Raw genomic sequence first — 20,741 nt, forward strand, 5'->3', positions numbered from 1 at the left:
AGACAAACTTGGGGCTTCTCTCTTCAGATGCACCCTCACTCGACGCCCTTCCGGTTCAACTTACCACTCGTGGTTTTTTTTTAAATGAGTACGATTCTTTGGCGCATCCTGTATTCGTAGACAATTTTGACATGTTCTTCCGTTTGTTTGTTGAAATCAATCTACAGTAGGGTGTGGCGATTTGAACATCCTAAGGGAATCTTCGCGTTTCTGATTGTTGGAATTGTACTGAGCAAAAAAGTTCATACGTCTACGGTGACAATCGAACCTCCAGATTTTGACTTGCAGCATTTTATCAGACTTTTGTTACGTTTTTTTTTTGGATATTGGGATTTTCGATCTAATACTTAGACAACAATTGTTGCCAAGGCAATATTTAAGAACTCTCTAGTACATCGCAAGAACATTGGAACCGCTCCTTTAGGCAGTTTTTGCCCTGTGACAGTGCAAATTTTTCGTGAAAATATTTTCACTAGATCAAAATTGCCTGAAGCAGCATTCCAATGTTTTTCGATGTACGCATTTTGAGTATTCCCCATAGATTTTTTCACTAAATAGCTTTGTATTTATATATTGGAAAAACCTACAAACCTCCCGCAATTTTTTGTTTTCGGGAGTCTATATCATAGCGGTTTGGATGTCCATCTATGACGCTGAATGCCTGGGTTTGAATCCTGGCAAATGGCTTGCACCCGTGATTGCTAGTCGAGTTTCGTTCATCCTAAAATAAACAACACGTAGAGAGGGAAGATCGAAACGTCCATAGAAGAATGTTTGGTGAGATAAGTTGAAAAAAACTTCTCTAAGAACTGATTTTTATACCCACCACTGTAGGATAGGGGGTATATTCATTTAGTCATTCCGTTTGCAACACATCGAAATATCAATTTCCGACCCTGCAAGGTATATATATTTCGGATCGTCGTAAAATTCTAAGATGACTTAACGATGTCCGTGTGTCTGTCCGCCTGTCTGTCTGTCCGTCCGTCTGTTGTAATCAGTCTACAGCCTTCAAAAATTGAGATATTGAGCTGAAATTTGGCACAGATACGTCTTTTTGATGCACGCTAGTTAAGTTCTTGAACGCGCCAAATCGGACTAGAATTCGATATAGCTGCTATATAGACCGATCTGCCGATAAAGGGTCTAAAGCCCATAAATGCTTTATTTTTCAACCGATTTCGCAGAAATTTAAAACAGTGAGTATTTTTAGGCCTCCCGACAAAGGACCCAAATATGTTTTAGATCGAACTATATTCAGATATAGCTGTCCGATTTGCCGATAAAGGGTCTGAAGCCCATAATGCTTTAATTTTTAATCGATTTCGCTGAAATGTGAAACGGTGAGTAGTTTTAAGCCTCCCAATATACGATCCAAATGTGGTTCAGATCGGACTATATTTAGATATAGCTGTCATATAGACCGATCTCTAGGCAAAAGGTCTGAAGCCCATAAAAGTTTTATTTAATACTCGATTTTTGCTAAAATTTGAAACATTGAGTTGTTTTGAGACTTCCAACATAGAGCCCAAATATGTTTCAGATTGAACTATATTTAGATATAGCTGTCATATAGACCGATCTGCCGATAAGGGGGCTGAAGCCCATAATAGCTTTATATATTACCCGAATTTGTTGAAATTTGATATACAAAATTCAACAGTGACATATTTATTAGACCACTCAATATCCGTGTGTGTATAAGTTAATTTGGGTGTATAAGTTATCTAATTTTCACCGGATTGTGACGAAAGGGGGTTTATATATATACCCGAGGTGGTGGGTATCCAAAGTTCGGCCCGGCCTTTTTACTTGTTTAAGTTTAAATTTAACTCATTTTCAAAACAAAACAAAAATTATAAGTCGCTTCTTGTTTAAGAAGGTGAATTTTCACCATCCCTAACGAAAACCTAAAGTCTGACACAACATAATTTCTTTCTCGACGTCAGCACAGCTTCTGGAGAAAGCGTTACTTTCAACCTGTAGCCTATTGCATGTATTCCAATCTGACAGTGACCAGCCGGGACGATGTACTTACTTTATTTTAATTGGCTATGACAGAACATTTGTTTCACTAGCCGAACATAGAATAGCGTTCCAAGCGCCTCAGGACGATGTACACTTAATAATTAATAATTTTTTCCTGTCTTTTTCGCCCCTCCATATATTATAGAAATAATTTTCCGTCAATGTCGACTATAATACCAAGATGCCTAAAAATAGAACTTTGATATATCTTCTATTGCTGTTAGCCAATAGTGTGCTAATCATATGTAAGTAAAACTAACTTAGGAGCATCAATAATGGTTACCATTGTATATATCTTCAATATTTCATTTAGCAGGCGATACAAATTATCCACCATCATTTGTTAATTTTAAAAATAATGTAGTTCTCTCCGAGAACACTCCAGTTGGTACAGTAGTAAATCAATTAGAAGGATCCGATCCTGAAAATAGCAAAGTTACATTTGGCTCCATAGTTTCGGAACATTTTGAAGTTGATCCTGTATCGGGAACAGTAACTTTAATAAAACCTCTCGATCGTGAGGAGAAGGAATCTCTTACGTTTTTAGTAACCATCAGAGATCAAGTAAGTCCAGATGGAGAATCAGAGTCGGATAATATTGTACAACAGCCGCTAACATTTATAATAGCCGATGAGAATGATAATGCGCCAGAGTTTTTCAATGTAAGTTTCTCTTTGTCATTTTTGTATGTTAAGCTACGATCAGATTAGTCATATATTTGACCCAACTTATTTTATAAATTTTCCACAAAATAGGTCAAATTCGTACATTCTTGATTTTGTATTTACATTAGACACATTTTGTCATATTTTGGTCAAAAAATGATAAAACGAGTTGGGGCCAAATATTTCACTAATCTGAACGTAGCCTTAGTTGAAAAGTATTGAATTCGTTTTCACATCTCTTACACAGACACCGTATGGCGCGGACGTGCCCGAAGACACACCAATTGGAACTGTTATATTCAGTTCTATTTTAGTCAAGGATCGTGACTCTGTTGGAGAAAGTTTAGATATAAAATGTGTTGCTCAGTCACAATCACCAGATGCCTGCGACAAGTAAGTACCAAATCAAGGGTTGTAAAATCCCAGGCCTATTTAAGATTTCAAAGATGTTTTTTGTGATTTTGGACTTCTGGACGTAGATTATGATGATCCCTTGTCATATTATCGGCATAAAAAAAATAAAATGTGGACTATGCCAAGCGCTACAAACGCCTTTCACATCTGATGACATATGAAACTAAAAAATGCAATTTTACCCACGAACAATCCAGGAACGGGGACAAGCTTTTCAATTAACAATGAGTGCTGTCGGATTTATACTTAAGCTCAAAGATAACGGACATTTTTTAACTGTATTTTTCCTCAATGGGTTAAGATATGTTGAAAAAAGGGTGCGGATATTAATCAGCCACACGCCACTGTGGACAAACCCCTAAGCCAGTAATCCCAATGCTGCCGGTTGTACGTACCGGATTGTCCCGAAGAAGTCCTTCACCGGCAAGGGCTGCCACCTTAGTGTACAACACACTGCTAAAACAGCAACAACAACAACCTAAGCCAATCAATCCCATGGCAGCCGGTTGTACGCACCGCATTGACCCGATGGAACTCCTCATCGGCAAGGGCTGTCGCCTCAGTGTACGTGTTCGTCTTTTTTCGTCATGGGAGAAGCACATCCCGGAGTGCTTTCTCCGCACGCTTCTGGCCCGTACCACGATTGAAAAAAACCCCGGACCCTGGTTCTGTTCGGTTTGCCAGAACCGCCTCCATCATCGGTCGGCGAGGTGTAACCGGTGCATGGAGTGGGTACATTTTCGATCTTGCTCTGGCCTCACTTCACTACGGGAGTATAGTAATACTGGATATGTCGCAAGGTGCTGTGCGAACATAGCCAGCAGTAGGTCACAAGCGTCGGCGTCGTCGCCTTCTGCGTCCTCGTTGTCGGACTATGTTACCCCCCCGAACTCTCCCGTGCGGCAATATACGCAACGGCAGCATCCCAGCCTCAATATTGCCAGGCCAGTGCCGGGAAGTGTATCATTTTTGCAACTAAACTGCAATGGTCTCGGTGGCATGATCGATGAAATTGCGGATTTTATGATTCGGAAAAGCATACCTGCAGCTTGCACAGTTGTCAGGGATACAATGGGCTACGTAAGGACCGCTCAAGGAATGGATTGGCCTTCGTGATACACCATTCCGTGCAATATAGACCCATCCCACCTGCGCCTGGTCCTAGTGACCCCTATATGGAGCGCATGGTGATAGCAGTCAAGTCAGGTACTGCCGATATAGAGCTATACATCGTGTACACATATCGCTGGTTGGTAGCTGTGTCCCGATTAATAGCCAAGCTTACAACCCCGACATGAGGGGACTTTAATGCGCATCAAACTTCATGGCATTCTCTCCTAGGTAACGACCAGCGTGGCATAACTTAGGCAAAACAGATTGAAAGCTCCACGTTTTGCACGGTGAATGAGGATGCCCCCACTAGGATTACGAAGAGGTGCAGCAGCTCGCCAGACAGAATCAGCGAGCTGAATCTGGGAATAAACAGGGTAGTCAACGAACATAAACGGAATTTGTGGCTGGAACACTTGGAGCAATGTATCTTAGGCACCGGCTTAGGCAAGCTGTGGTCTACTGTTAGTCGCAGAGTTCCTGGGTCTTAATACTCAACAGAATCAAGCAGACGAAAGATAGGACACAACAAACTGCTACAACAACAACCGAAGCCAATAATCGGCTTGTTATGGGCTCTAAATATTAAAAAGTAACCTCAAGAAAAAAGCGATTTCAAAAGTTCCGCGCTACTAACAAAGTCCCTATTTGTACTCCATTCCACTTTAAATTTTTTTATATTTAATTTTTTTTACTTAGATTCCGTTTGGATATTGTTTCGCGTGAACCTTCGATACTCACCGCCAACGTTTCCTTAAATGAAGCTTTAAATTACAATCAACGTACCATATATCATTTCCTCATAGAAGCCACGGTAAGTGTTCTTTGTTCTCCCGTCTGATTTTATTCAATTGTTATTTTATAACTTTGTGTGTGTGTGTGTGCAGGATGGCGTTCATCAAACCCAAACACATTTCGAAGTGAGGGTTAAGGATATTCAAGATAAACCTCCTGTGTTTTTGGAATACAAATCAAATGTTATTGATGAAGACAGCCCAATTAATACGTTGGTCTTAAGGATACAAGCTAGGGATGGTGACACGGGAGAACCAAGAAAAATTGTCTACGACCTACTCACAAGTAAGTATTTGTGATGCTCATAGAAAAGCTAAATTAATCCTTTCTCATACCCCAGATGCCATGGACTATTTTCTCTTGAATGAACATACGGGAGAATTGCGCACAGCAAAACCTTTAGATCGTGAAGCTTTGCCTGATGGTTCGGGCATCATCAAATTGACAGTTCGCGCCCGAGAAGTTGTGAATGGCGTACCAAGCAATGATCCCATGGAGAGTAGTACTACGATAGTGACTATTACCATACGTGATGTGAATGATTCACCTCCCACATTTAACAGCAAAGAATATGAGGTGTCTTTGCCAGAAAACACTGCTACAGGCACCCCTTTGGCTTTGGACATGAATGTTACCGATCGTGATGTGGGAATCAATTCCAAATTTTCTTTACGTTTAGAAGATGTTTCCGATGTATTTGAGGTGGAGCCGAAGTTGGTAACGGGCTTCTCTCAAGTGCACATACGTGTGGCAAATGGCAGTCTGGATTATGAAAATCCTAATCAAAGAAAATTCATCGTTTTGGTTATAGCTGAAGAAACCGATACCAATCCTAAACTTAGCTCCACAGCTACTATAACAGTTTCGGTATTGGACGTAAACGATAACAAGCCTATTTTTGAAGAGCAATCATATTCTGGTTCCATATCGGAATCTGCACTACCTGGACAGTATATAACTACTATTACAGCCAAGGATTTGGATTCGGGTAATTTTGGTGATGCCGGAATACGCTACAGTTTAACGGGAAATGGTGCCAGTTTGTTCGATGTTAACGAAAAGACAGGTGTGATAACCCTGGCCGATTGTAATAAAAAGATGCCATCTTTAAGCACTCGCAGAAGACGACAATTGGGCAATTATTTAATGAGTTACCAAAATGATGATGAAGTACACAACGATGCCAATTTCGAGTATAAGCTAATAAGAACACCCGATGCTGTTGAGGTTAACAATGAGTTGATGGCTGAACACAGTGAAGGCACCAAAAATTGTTTAGACTATGAAACAGAAACCACATATTTTTTGGCCTATAATGTATGTAAAGGAATCTCAATAAGTTCTTATTTGCAATTTTTGTCATACTCTCCCACTCTCTCTCCGGTCTTATCTTAGGCTCGAGACGATGAAGGACGTGGCCAGAATTCTGTTGTTTCATTGCGCATTTCGGTTACCGATGCTAACGATTCTCCACCTATATGTGAAAGTCCGCACTATCGTGCCTCCGTGGATGAAGGATCTCATGCTTTTGACGCTCCATTAATAGTAAAGGCTCGCGATGCTGATACAGTATCTGATATAACTTATAGGTAACTATACAAACAACATAGATAATGAAAAGAAATGTTTCTAAAAGAACGGCCATTACTTACCCAAAAAAAATTACGACCTTTCTCATGGCAATGACGAAATATTCACATTTAAAAAAAAAAAATTATAAAAAAATGTTTGAATATTTTTTATAAATTATTTTTTTTACAATTATTGAACTGAAAACTTTTTATCATTTTTTAATTTAAATTTAATTGATTACTTTTTCAAGAATGTTATGATTTAAAAAAATAATTTGGTCGATTAATTTCATGACAGAACCCTTTTTATACCCACCACCGTAAGATAGGGGGTATATAAATTTGATCTTTCCGTTTGCAACACACCGAAAGTATATATTTTGGCATATACGTCATTTTGATGCATGCTGGTTAAGTTATTAAACGGGCGAAATCGGACCATATTTGGATATAGCTGCTATATAGACCGATTTTCCGATAAAGGATCTAATGCCCATTAAAACTTAATTTTTCATCTGAATTTGCTGAAATTTTAAATAGTGAGTAGTTTAAGGCCTCTCGACATCTGACCCAAATATGGTTCAGATCGGACTATATTTAGATATAGCTGCCACATAGACCGATCTCCCGATAAAGGGTCTGAAGCACATAAAAGCTTTATTTTTTAATCGATTTCGCCGAAATTTGAAACAGTGAGTAGTTTCAGGCCTCTCAACTTCGAACTTAAATATAGTTCAGATCGGACTATATTTAGATATAGCTGCCATATAGACCGATCTCCCGATAAAGGGTCTGAAGCCCATAAAAGCTTTATTTTTTAACCGATTTCGCTGAAATTTTAAACAATGAGTAGTTTTAGGCCTACCAAGACCTGATCCAAATATGGTTCAGATCGAACTATATTTAGATATAGCTGTAATATAGACCGATCTCCCGATAAAGAGTCTGAAGCCCTATTTATTGCCCGATTTCACCGACCCAAATATGTTAAAAATAGTACTGTATTTAGATATAGCTGTCATATAGACCGATATGCCGCTTAAGGGTCTGAAGCTCATAAAAGCTTTATTTATTACCCGATTTTGTTGAAATTTTAAATACAAAATTCAACAGTGACTTATATTTATAAGACTACTCAATGTGCTGAATATGGGTGCATAAGTTATCCAATTTTCATTGGATTGTGACGAAAGGGGGGTTTACATGTACATCCGAGGAGGTGGGTATCCAAAGTTCGGCTCGGCCGAACTTAATGCCTTCTTACTTGTTTTATTTAGTTCTGTGTACACAACTTTATAAAAAAATTATAAATTTTTAATTAAATTTTGTTTTATTTCTTCAGTATTGTTGGCGATAAACACATTCAAGATACGTTTGTAATTGACAAGGAAACGGGACATATCACCATACGTCCAAATGCCACTTTAGATGTTACCCATTTAAACAATGATAATCTGGTATTTTCTGTTGAAGCCAATGATGGTCTTTTCACTGCAAATTGCATGGTCAACATTACTGTTAGGGATGTAAACAATCACAAGCCTAGATTTTTATTCAATGAATACAAGGCTGAGGTGGAAGAAAATTCCGAGATTGGACGCAGTGTGGATAAGCTACAAGCTGAGGATTTGGATTCTGGAATTAATGCCCAGCTGAAGTAACTACAGAAAACTATAAAAAATTGAATAAAAAATAATCTCTTTACCTTTTGTTGGCAGGTATCGCATACAACAGGGAAGTTTCGATGATTTTCGCATTGATGAGAATACTGGTGAGGTGTTTGTTTCACGCAAATTGGATTACGATAAACGCAATTCCTATGAGATTGAAGTGATTGCCATGGATATGGGTACACCCAGTTTATCGGGCACTGCTACATTGACTGTGGATATATTGAATAGCAACGATAAGGATCCCTATTTCACACCAGCTACACAACATGCAGAGGTTTGTCTTCTTCTCGTCCAAAGATTTCGTGATCACATATATCTTCTGTTTTTGCATTAGGTGCGCGAGGACACCATTGTTGGCACCATTTTCTATACCCTGGTTGCAATTGATCCCGATGTATCTTCTAGAGATGCCTTAGAATTTGCTGGCGTTAATATCACCGCCGTAGATAAAGATGGCAACGAAGTGGAGAATAGTGAACAATTTAAGGAATATTTTACGATAACACGTAGCGGCAACGTTATTGTTAATAAGAAACTCAATAGGAATTTATTTGCTGTAAGCTGTAAAACATTGAAATAGCTTCCAAATACTCATATTTTTTTTATTTTTTACTTTTAGGTTATAAGGATAAATGTATTGGTAACCGATAGCACAGCACCCACAGTACAGCAGGGTATGGGCCTTTTAATCATACAAATCATTGATGTCAATGAGGTGGCTCCGGTATGTATTCGAACACCTGCGTATCTATGATTTTTTCAATTCACTCAAACAATAAATCCTTGGAGTCGTATGAAATGTATATGGGATATTTTAAATGTTGGTAAAAATCGGAGTAGACATTCCTAAAAAATTTCAAAAGAAAAAATTCACTAAAAAATAATCCTAAAGGTTGTGAAGAGCTTAACAAATAAAATAAACCAAAAATCAATGAACATTGGGGTGGAAGGCAGAAGAATCATGCTGAAATTTCCCTTACATCTCAGTTAACTTCTTTACATGTTCTTAATACTCTATCTGAGAAAGAGATACAGCCAAACCCAGATAAACGTAATACGCTTTAGTGAAATTTCATGAAATGAAACCCAATCCATTTTTGGTGTTATCAATATAATGTAGCAGAATTTATTTAAGTGAAATGTCTGTTAACTGAAAATACGGCCTTAATGGTTTAAACGTTTTTACACATCAAATTTCGTTTTTATATGGATTTTCTATGGGAAACTATCTGGAATTCAAAATTAGTATCAACAATCAAATTTCATTTCGCTTATACAGTAATCCCTCGATTTACGTCGACATTGGTTTCGCAAAATGGTGACGTAAATCGAATCTTAAATCTTACATAATTTGAGCAAGCTTAGTATTTAAACAAGTTATTGTCCGATTCGGGGCTCAAAAAGCAAAATCGGGATATCGGTTTATGGGAGCTGTATCAAGCTATAGATAGATTCAGACCATATTGCACACGTATGTTGAAGGCCATGGGAGAAGCCCCCGATTTGGGTACAAACCACAGCCAACACATTGCTCCCCCCTGGGGCATCACCATTGCCAGGCTGGAATCGAAGTTCCAGAGGCGCCTGACACCCGTGGTACCAGATGAAAGTATCCGGTCAGACTTCGTAGCCTTGAAAAGACTGGACTGGTCACATGGAAGAAAGGAATCGCCCTAAGCCGACCTAAAGCCAGCATACGAAAGTATGCACAGAACATCAGAACGGTATACACAAACACAAACAGGAAACGGCAGCCCTCACGGGCTACGCCACACATATCCGCTCCAAAATGGGACTTACAATCAACCACAACAGCTACGAGAAACAACAATGACCAATCGCCGCAGTATCAACATGGGCAAGGCAGGTGCAAGGCCATGTCATGCGCAGCACCAAATCACTCGTACAGCAAATCAGTACAGCAACACCTCGTTATGGATAACTAACATGTATTCATGCCTACACTATGTCTTGTCCGTCTCCTAAGAAATACTTCCCGCGAAAAGGTGGCCAGCCTTGCAACAGGGCCCTACTGAAAGCCCACACCGCCTGGCTAATTCCCATCGCGCGTAAATCTCTAATGTCTGCATAGTACGGCCATTCCGTCAGTACATGCCTCGAGTCCTCAGGTCTCCCACAGTCGAACAGATCAGTCGCGGACAAGTTCCTCTGATGCAAGAATGCCTTAAAGGAACCATGTCCCATCAGAATGAAGCCCAGACTTAGGCCGAAACCAAAGTCTGGGCGTCACGAATAAATTCGTAAGTCGCCCGAACATTGCCACTGTTCGTCCATCTAGTTTTCCACCTATCATCAAGACGCTCCAAAAGGAGTGCCTTTAGCCGCCTAACATCCCCATCTGCAAGCTCAGAAGCAGTGAGCCAATCCTCACGCACTAATGGAATTCCCTTTTTTACACTATACAGAACAGCCATGTAACTCACGAGTAAATCAAGCGGCCATACATTATGGCCATTTGTTATACATTTTGCCAAAATGCGCCTAGTCACATCGAGTATCTCATGTACTCAGTGTGTAAGTAAGAGCCGGTGCCGGCCGGCCCTCTCGCTGAGACTCTGCACTCGATACCGCTGATTTTTCGCTATTGCAGTTCAAACTACTCCATGTCAGGGATGGAAAAGAAAGTACTTTAGAACTTTTTCTAAGCAAAGAGTACCGTAGTATCCCCGCGACGGATTTAGTACCTTTTCAAGCAGTAAGAAAGTTTCAAACAACTCGGATGTTTTCGAACCTTTTTTGTCTAAAGAGGCGAGTATTTCTCACTAGAAAATTTATTAGCCGATCGAATCAAGTCCATTCACTTGTCGAATTGGCGTTATGCAAATCGCTTTGAGATTGTATTTAGAAACAGATGCTCCATGTACATGTCACCTTATTTGACTTATTTAGCCTATAGAAAGCTTTGGGAGCGACATGGACCCCTGATACTTGGCCTTCGAATTCTATATGAGATTCTTGCTTCAGTCCCAGATTTAGTACCTTTTCAAGCACTAAGAAACTTTTAAACAACTCGGATGTTTTCGAACCTTTTCTGTCTAAAGAGGCAAGTATTTCTTACTAGGAAATGGGGATAAACACTCGCCGATCGAATCAAGTCCATTCACTTGTCGAATTGGCGTTATGCAAATCGCTTGGAGATTGTAAGAGGGCAATATCTGTTCGTATTTAGAAACAGATGCCTCATGTATATGTCGCCTTATTTGACTTATATAACCTATAGAAAGCTTTGGGAGCGACATGGACTCCTGATACTTGGCCTCCTAATTCGATATGAGATTCGTGCTCGAGTCCCAGATCTCTTTCATTGAAGTCCCATTGTGTACCGATCTATTGTATATTCCCGTTTGGGGGTTTTAGGTTGGGGCGTTTCCCCCAGTTACTTGACTCGAAATTTCAATATCTGATTTGTATTTTTGGGTAACTCTCAGATACAATCACATATTCGTCCAACCATCTGCGATATATGTATATCTCGGATATATCGCAAATCCTTCGTCTTCGGCTTCCATTAAGGTACAAGGGATACTTCTCCCTTATTACAGAGTGCAGTCCGATTAAAGTTTTAGCTTAACGATGTGCCGAGTTGGAATGGCGAGTCGCATAGCGACACCACTTCGTAGAGATATTTGGCTAGATACTTTATAAATATGCTAACCTCTGCGCAATGGTGGCCGCCTTCGTCTTCAGTTAGGGTTAGATATAAATGACACTAAATAAAGTTTGGTCTGAGAACCAAAACTCTTTCTTTACTTAAATTTCCATCACACATTGTGTAATCTGTAATCTGTAGGTATATTTTGTATACCTAAACTCCAATATTCTTGAAACCTTTATGCAAAGCTTAAAAGTACCCTCTCGGCCCAAAAAGTAAATTTTAGTACCATTTTAAAATTTGAATTTTCCATCCCTGCTCCGTGTAGGTAGCGTCTCACTATACACAACACGTGAATGCGCTCGGTAGCACTCAGCTGAGCTACTCGTGATGACGCTGAACATCACACAATTTGTAGCTCAGAGTTTTAATCCGTGTGGCGCTCATGGTCATCCCGTGCTGAGCTGAAATTTGGATGTAACAGTCTGTTGGCTAATCTAGCCAACACCTCCAACTATTTATTGACCCCATAGAAACCTAACGTGTATGTATATATATGTATTTGGTTGTAAAGCTTTACAGGGAAATTGAAATATGTTAATTGTGATGTGTATCCAAAGTTCCATTCGACCGAACAGGGCTAGGTTTCTTAATGAAACTTTTTATACCCTACACCACCACTGTCGTACAGAGTATTAAAGATATGTGCATTTGTTTCCAACGCTAAGAACGAGAAGAGCTAGACCCATCGATAAGTATACGGATCGGCTTAGAATCACTTCCTGATTCGATTTAGCTTTGTCCGTCTGTCTGTCTGTCCAAGTATTCTTGTAATCAAGGTACAGTTCGCATTTGTTGTCCGATTTTCACAAAATTTTGCATAAGTATCTTTTTTTGGTCCAAGGACGAATGCTATTGATTTTGAAAAAAATTCGGTCCAGATTTAGCTATAGCTCCCATATATATCTTTCAGCCGATGCACCCTTTTAAAGCTGTAGAAGCCACAATTTTGGTCCCATCCTTACAAAATTTAGCACAAAGTGTTTTTTTATACAACCCAAAATGCTTGCAAAATTTTATTGAAATCGGTCCAGACTTAGATATAGCTCCCATATATAACTTTCATCCGATGTACCCCTTTAAAGCTGTAGAAGGCATCCTTACAAAATTTGGCACTCCTTACAAAATTGGGCACTCAGTGCTTTTTGTGACGTCCCAATATGTGTGCAAAATTTCATCATAATCGGATCAGATTTATATATAGCTCCCATATATATCTTTCATCCGATAAGGTCTTTTAAGGCTGTAGATGGCTCAATTTTGGTCCGATCTTTACAAAATTTGGCATGGTGCGTTTTATTCAACGTCCTCATATGTGTGCAAAGTTCCATAACAATCGGTCCAGATTTAGATATAGCTCCCATATATATTTTTCATCCGATATGGCCTTTAAAGGCTGTAGAAGCCGCAATTTTGGTCCGATCAATACAAAATTTTCCTGAGATGGTTTAATTGACATCCCAATACGTGTGCAAAATTTCATCAAAATCGATTTAGATAAAACTTCCCTATATATCTTTTATGCGTTTCGACTTTTAAGGCTGTAGAAGCCACAATTTTCGTTCCATCGTTAGAAAATCGTACAAGGTTCTATTCGATATTTCAATAGGTATGCAAAATTAAAGTCCGACTAAATTTGGACACAAGTGCTATCTATTAAAAGTATTACGTATACTCGGTGGTGTAGGGTATTATATAGTCGGCTCCGCCCGACTTTGGCCCTTACTGGTTTTTGCTATGTTTTGTTTTGGAATACCATTATAGTACTCACAACGTTGCTATTGCTGCCCCGATTTTGATGGTCATACTTGTTAGAAAAATTACCAACACCCCAACTTTGCCATTTGCAGTAGCTGCATGATGATAATATAAAGTAAAAAATCCCAAAATAGTCTCAAGCAAGCTTAAAAGAACATGGTCTATAGCCTGAGCAAGTATGGGCGGTATTAAAAGATGTGGCAAGGCTTCAGTCAGTATGGAAAACCTATGAAAACCAATTTTAGTTATGTTTGCCCTTGTCCTACAAATATTTAATACTTACATGGCTATTACATTTGCAGCTAAAGTTAAGTAACCAGCAAGAAATTTTACCATGAGTAAAATTGATATCAACAGTATTAAAATATGGTTGGCAAGCAAGGATGACTGATCGCAAGTTTTTCGTAAACTCACTTCCACCTAGTAGTTAAACATACATATGTTAGAGAAATATTTGTTGAAAAACTTTTGGAATTACCTCTTCCAGATTTGCCTTTAAATGATAGGGATTCAATGTAGATGCTTTGAAAAGGATTATGAAAATATTCAACGATAAAATTTGTAATTTTCCATATTCTAATTCTGGAAATGGCATTGTCTGAAAAAATTAATTGAACCGAATTGAGTGAAAAAACCCAGGATTTCTTACCCATTCAAAAATGAACAACAATTATGGGCCAAATATGACAAGGTATAAAAAAATATACCAGACTGGAGAGGTAAGGTAATGGAAATGAAAATGATAACTAGTCGATCCCAGAACACAATTTTTTGCAGAAGTCTGCAAGCAGTCATATACATGAACACGAGCTTTAGAGCCATTTATGTATAGGTAACATCATCAAACACTCAAACGAGTTAAATTTCCACTTTGTCTTTGGAGAGGATGAATTTTAGTAGCAGGTGGTCATTGTGCGCAGTAGTTACATACTTACTTTACTTTTACTTTAATTGGCTATGACAGAACATTTGTTCCACAAGCCAAACGTAAAATAGCGTTCCAAGCGCCTCGATCTTCTGCGTTAATTCTAAAATCTCTAACACCAAGTTTCGAGGTGTCTCCCACCACTTGATCTTTCCATCGGGCCTTTGATCTTCCCGGTTTGCGTGTACCAACATGTTTGCCTTCAAAAGACTTCTTTGCTGGAGCTTTTTCATCCATTCTGACAACATGACCTAAACAACGCAGACGTTGTATTGGGTTGCCCAAAAAGTAATTGTCGGTAATATAGTATTGGGTTGCCCAAAAAGTAATTGCGGATTTTTTAAAAGAAAGTAAATGCATTTTTAATAAAACTTAGAATGAACAAATATACTTTTTTTACACTTTTTTTCTAAAGCAAGCTAAAAGTAACAGCTGATAACTGACAGAAGAAAGAATGCAATTACAGAGTCACAAGCCGTTGAAAAAATTTGTCAACGCCGACTATATGAAAAATCCGCAATTACTTTTTGGGCAACCCAATAGTAATATAGTCGGCGTTGACAAATTTTTTCAACGGCTTGTGACTCTGTAATTGCATTCTTTCTTTTGTCAGTTATCAGCTGTTACTTTTAGCTTGCTTTAGAAAAAAAGTGCGCGAAATGTTGTTTACATTTGTTTGTTTGGCGTCAATTTTAATATGGGTACCACATGTATTGAAAGAAATTCATTTAACAAACCGAATCAACGCTTGTGATATGCACCTTAAACGCAATGAATTCGATCCGTTTTTAAAACGAATCATAACTGGAGATGAAAAATGGATTGTTTACAACAACGTTAGTCGAAAACGATCATGGTCCAAGCATGGTGAACCAGCTCAAACCACTTCAAAGGCTGATATCCACCAAAAGAAGGTTATGCTGTCTGTTTGGTGGGATTGGAAGGGCTGATATCCACCAAAAGAAGGTTATGCTGTCTGTTTGGTGGGATTGGAAGGGTGTGGTATATATTGAGCTGCTTCCAAGGAACCAAACGATTAATGCGGATGTTTACTGTCAACAATTGGACAAATTGATTACCATATAGCCCTGACCTTGCACCATCAGACTACCATTTATTTCGATCTTTGCAGAACTCCTTAAATGGTAAAACTTTCGGCAATGATGAGGCTATAAAATCGCACTTGGTTCAGTTGTTTGCAGATAAAGGCCAGAAGTTCTATGAGCGTGGAATACTAAATTTGCCAGGAAGATGGCAAAAGGTTATCGAACAAAATGGCAATTATATATTTGATTAGAGTTCATTCTAAGTTTTATTAAAAATGCATTTACTTTCTTTTAAAAAATTCGCAATTACTTTTTAGGCAACCCAATATTTTGATGCGTGTAACTATCCTATCGTCATCATACAGCACGTGGTTCATACGTCGCCTACATTCTCCATTAACGCAAACTGGTCCATATATATTACGAAGAATCTTTCTCTCAAATACTCCAAGCACTGCCTCATCTGCTTTCACAAGTACCCATGCCTCAGAACCATATAACGACACGGGTAGTATCAGTGTCTCTTATAGTGTAATCTTCGTCTGTCGAGAGGTGGCCTTGTTTCTAAACTGCTTACGTAGTCCAAAGTAACATCTGTTTGCCAGTATTATTCTTCGCTTTATCTCAAAACTGGTGTCATTCGTTTCGGCTAGGGCGGAAACGAATCTCAAAGTTGTGGTTCCCAACTTTCTCCATTTTGCTTATCTGCTCGGATGTACAAGGCGTTTAGGGAGTTAAACTATCCATTTCGTCTTATCTCCATTTACTGCCAGACCCATTTTCACTGACTCTCTTTCGATTCTTTCAAAGGCTGCAGTTACTATTGGGTTGCCCAAAAAGTAATTGCGGATTTTTCATATAGTCGGCGTTGACAAATTTTTCACAGCTTGTGACTCTGTAATTGCATTCTTTCTTCTGTCAATTATCAGCTGTTACTTTTAGCTTGCTTTAGAAAAAAGTGTAAAAAAAGTATATTTGATTAAAATTCATTCTAAGCTTTATTAAAAATGCATTTACTTTCTTTTAAAAAATCCCCAATTACTTTTTGGGCAACCCAATACTTCCGCTGACCGATCTATGATGTCGATGTCGTCAGCATAGGCGAGTAGCATGTGTTCTCTTGTGATTAGTGTACCATATCTATTCACATCTGCATCTCGTATAATCATCTGCAGCAGGATATTAAAGAGATCACACGATAGGATGTCTCCTTGTCTGAAATCTCGTTTGGTATTGAATTGTTCGGAGAGATTCTTACCTATTCTTACTGAGTAATGTGTGTCAGCAAATGTCATCCTGCAGAGTCTTTTTAATTTTGCAGGGATACCAAACTCATACATGACTTGAAATACCTTTGAACGTAACGGCGTATCGAAAGCGGCTTGGTAGTCAACAAAGAGATGGTAGGGGTTGATTTGTCTTTCTCTTGAGCCTCTAGAGGGCGTAATTCCTATCTGAGTTGGCTGAAATTTTGCATGAGGTGTTTCGTTATGACTTCCAACAACTATGACAAATATGGTTCAAATCGGTCTATAACCTGATATAGCTGACATATAAACCCATCTGGGATCTTGACTTCTTGAGCTTCGAGAAGGCCTAATTATTATCCGATTTGGCTGAAATTTTGTACAACGGCTTCTTTCATGACCTCCAACATACGTGTCAAATATTGTCTGAATCGGTCTTTAGCTTGATACAGCTCCCCTATAAACCGATCTCCCCATTTTACTTCTTGAGTCCCTAAAAAGCTCGATTTGGCTGAAATTTTACACATATACATCTACAGTGGTCTCCAACATTCAATTCTTTTATACTTTGTTTATCTAAAAAGAGATACCGGGAAAGAACTCGACAAATGCGATCCATGGTGATACCCTCCATAGTGATAAGATTCGGCCCGGCCGAACTTGCACGCTTTTACTTGTTTTTTATTTAAATGGAGTAAACGTTATTTTTTGATCATTTAAAGGCAAGAGTTCATTCATTCGTGCAACAAGAAATACATTTTAAGAAAACCAAGTCATTAACCTAGGGTATATACTTCCCGAGAGTGACTTAAGTAGCGCATATATATATTTTTTCTTGAATGTTTTTTATGTAAAATTATGCCATTAGTAAAATTATCTTCTTTGTATCATTTGCAGAAATTTAGTCTACCTTGGACTAGTGAAAATCCTGTGATAAAACTACAAATGGTTGAAGAACAGCCATTGGGCTCTGTTCTCACCACACTCCAGGCTTACGATGAAGACTCCACTATTGGAGAGTATGATATTTCGAAAAATGATTATTTTGAAATAAACAAAACAACGGGCATAATAACACTGACCAAACGCCTGGATTATGAGACAATAAAGGAGGTTAAGTTTGTGGCCACGGTTAGTGATACTGGCATACCGCCGCTAACTTCTACAGCCGATGTTATTGTAGATGTGATCAATCTAAATGATAATGAGCCGCAGTTCACAGAAAACGAATATTATTTTAATATTACCGAAAATACTCAAGTTGGAACAGTGGCTGGCAGAGTAGAGGCTTTCGATAAAGATCTGGGGGCCTTTGGGGAAATCACATATTCCCTTATAGGAGAGAATAACAAATATTTCACAATTGATTCCTATACAGGCAATATAATGGTGGCCGATTCATCGATATTGGATCGTGAGAAAGTCAAGCAAATAACATTAACAGTAGTGGCTAAAGATAAAGCACCAAATCCAGTCTCCAAATCCACATCAGCTGCGGTAAGTTATGGTAAAATGAAAAAAAAAACGTTCTTTTACAGCATTTTCGTTTTTAGATCCATTTAAATATTTTGGATGTCAATGATAATGCTCCGGAATTTACCCAAAACGAGTATACATCTACGGTGGCGGAGAATGCCGCTCTAAATCCACCTGCTGCCATTTTACAAGTCAAAGCCTTTGATTTGGATGAGGGCACTTTTGGAGATGTGCGTTATTACATAAAAACCGGCAATGACGAACAGCTATTTCGCCTAGATTCTCAAAGCGGCATTTTGTATCCCGCAAGAAGTCTGAATGGCCAAAAGGGCATATATGAGTTAATGATATCTGCCCGCGATGAGCAGGGTCATGGACCCATAGAGGCAATAACCAAAGTTATTATCAATGTTATGGGAGTGAATCAACATCGTCCCGTTTTCCTAATACCAGCTTCTTCGAATGCCACCATTGAAATACCCGGGGTAAGTTAAAAGTTGGGAAAAGTAGCTAAAAAAAATATTTACGTTGACTTGTTGTTGTAGGATGTTGTTGCCAAGGATTACTTGATATTAACCGTTAAAGCTGCAGACAATGATACCGATGAGAATGGCAAAATATTTTATCACCTGCAAGTCAAGGATCAAAATCTTCAAGAGACAGACGAATTTAAAATCGACGCTGAAAGCGGAGAATTAAGAACCAATGGCGATCTGCAACGCAAAGAAAAGGCAAAGTAAGTATAAAAAGGTTTTTATTTGGAAAGGAGCTAAAACTTTGCGTCTACTTTTGCATTAGCTATGATTTAATTTTGGTGGCCCGAGACAATGGTAATCCCAAACCATTTGAAACCTTACGTTTCCTAACAATCAGTATTATCGATGCAAATGAAAACAGGCCCGAATTTCCCGATGCCAGTAATCCTTACAAAATTTCCATTATGGAAAATAATGAACGCAATGTTAAAATTGGCAAAATTCAAGCCACAGCACGAAACAAACACAATAGAGATGTTTTCTATTACATGCTGTTGGGCAATGAAGATGGCGCTTTTGTGGTGGACAAAACTACGGGAGATATATATACAAACAAGACCTTGGACAGAGAAATAACCGATTTCTATACCCTATATATCTTGGCTAGTATTAAGCGAGATCTACACATATCGGATGAAGAGAGGGCTGCCTTCTCCATCAAAACATTGGATCGCGATAACACGGTGGCCAAAGTTATTATTACCGTTCTAGATGAGAACGACAATGCACCTCTGTTCGAAACCGAAGTTTACTATGCCGGTGTCAATGCCAAAGCACAAAGCGGCACTGTCATTACCACAGTGAATGCAACAGATGCAGATGCTGGAAAGAATGCCCATGTGGAGTATATGATAACAACTTCCAATTTGTATAAGTTTGGCGCCACCAAGAGCATGGGATCCATAGTTCCCAGTCCTTTTACCATCTCACAAGATGGTAAAGTCTCAACGGGAGGCTTTGTGGCCGAATACAATCAAGATCGTTTCGAATTGGAAATTGTGGCCAAAGAAATGGAGGAGCCAAAGCGTTCAGCAAGAACTAAAGTGATTGTAAGTGTCGTGTCGCCAGTGTAGGTCATTGTCGATTATTTTTGCACTAATTTGGAGACTTTTTTGCAGGTATGGATTTATGATTACAGTCAACTTGTGCGTGTCATACTTTCCCGCCCACCCGATGAAGTTTACCAACAGCAAGAAGAAATTGTAGCAGAACTACGAAATGCCACACAACATCGCATAATAGTTGATGAAATTCGTTATCATGTGGACTCAATGACAAGAGTTCGTGTCGATTGGACAGATTTGTATTTCCATGCGGTAGACTCAAATACCCAACAAATTTCTCCGGTAGATGAAATACTGAAAGTCATAGATGCCAATTATGATTATTTAAGGGTAAGTAAAGCCATTATTAGCTAGGAGTGTTTTTATACCCACCACCGAAGGATAGGGTTATATTCATTTTGTCATTCCGTTTGCAGCACATCTTAATATCCATATCTAGGCATGCCCGTCCGTCTGTCTAATGAAATCACGCTACAGTCTTTAAAAATAGAGATATTGAGCTGAAACTTTGCACAGATTCTTTTTTTTGCCCATAAGCAGGAAGATGGGCTACATCAGATTATATCTTGGTATAGCCCCCATATAGACCGATCCGCCACATTTATTATCATTTGGGACAGTGAGTTGTGTTAGGCCCTTCGACATACTTTTTCAATTTGACTCAGATCGGTCCAGATTTGGATATAGCTGTCATATAGACCGATCTCTCAATTTAAGGTTTTGGGCCCATAAAAGGCGCATTTATTGTCCGATGTCGCC

At 38.8% G+C, this 20,741-nt stretch overlaps 2 protein-coding genes across 5 annotated transcripts in view; one reads left to right on the forward strand and one right to left on the reverse strand.

The window, feature by feature from the left end:
• The window catches only part of LOC106083681 (cadherin-87A), a 36,964-nt gene that overhangs the window by 11,696 nt on the left and 4,527 nt on the right, over positions 1–20,741 (forward strand). For 2 of the 3 annotated variants that reach the window (XM_013246851.2, XM_059362597.1), the window contains exons 2-17: positions 2,174–2,273; positions 2,342–2,691; positions 2,942–3,087; positions 4,918–5,032; positions 5,106–5,298; positions 5,354–6,330; positions 6,409–6,602; positions 7,927–8,241; positions 8,303–8,531; positions 8,592–8,813; positions 8,877–8,981; positions 17,804–18,403; positions 18,460–18,867; positions 18,928–19,118; positions 19,181–19,967; positions 20,037–20,312. In XM_013246851.2, the coding sequence (XP_013102305.2) occupies positions 2,210–2,273; positions 2,342–2,691; positions 2,942–3,087; positions 4,918–5,032; positions 5,106–5,298; positions 5,354–6,330; positions 6,409–6,602; positions 7,927–8,241; positions 8,303–8,531; positions 8,592–8,813; positions 8,877–8,981; positions 17,804–18,403; positions 18,460–18,867; positions 18,928–19,118; positions 19,181–19,967; positions 20,037–20,312 (5,172 nt within the window). In that variant the 5' untranslated portion in view covers positions 2,174–2,209. The remainder of the gene's footprint in view (positions 1–2,173; positions 2,274–2,341; positions 2,692–2,941; positions 3,088–4,917; positions 5,033–5,105; positions 5,299–5,353; positions 6,331–6,408; positions 6,603–7,926; positions 8,242–8,302; positions 8,532–8,591; positions 8,814–8,876; positions 8,982–17,803; positions 18,404–18,459; positions 18,868–18,927; positions 19,119–19,180; positions 19,968–20,036; positions 20,313–20,741) is intronic. The other variant, XM_013246868.2, reaches the window with a different exon arrangement.
• Positions 7,889–14,308, reverse strand: LOC106083695 (uncharacterized). 2 transcript variants are annotated; one of them, XM_059362598.1, is made up of 5 exons: positions 14,167–14,308; positions 13,972–14,108; positions 13,702–13,914; positions 8,290–9,103; positions 7,889–8,204 (listed from the first exon to the last, which is right to left on the reverse strand). In XM_059362598.1, the coding sequence occupies exons 1-4, from the start codon at positions 14,281–14,283 to the stop codon at positions 9,022–9,024; spliced, it is 549 nt and encodes a 182-aa protein (XP_059218581.1). In that variant the 5' UTR covers positions 14,284–14,308; the 3' UTR covers positions 7,889–8,204; positions 8,290–9,021. The 2 variants fall into 2 exon arrangements, with proteins under 2 accessions (XP_059218581.1, XP_013102338.2); XM_013246884.2 differs by having other exon boundaries at positions 7,889–8,219.

The sequence above is a fragment of the Stomoxys calcitrans genome, chromosome 2, assembly GCF_963082655.1.
Source record: "Stomoxys calcitrans chromosome 2, idStoCalc2.1, whole genome shotgun sequence".
NCBI classification, from domain to species: Eukaryota; Metazoa; Arthropoda; class Insecta; order Diptera; family Muscidae; genus Stomoxys; species Stomoxys calcitrans.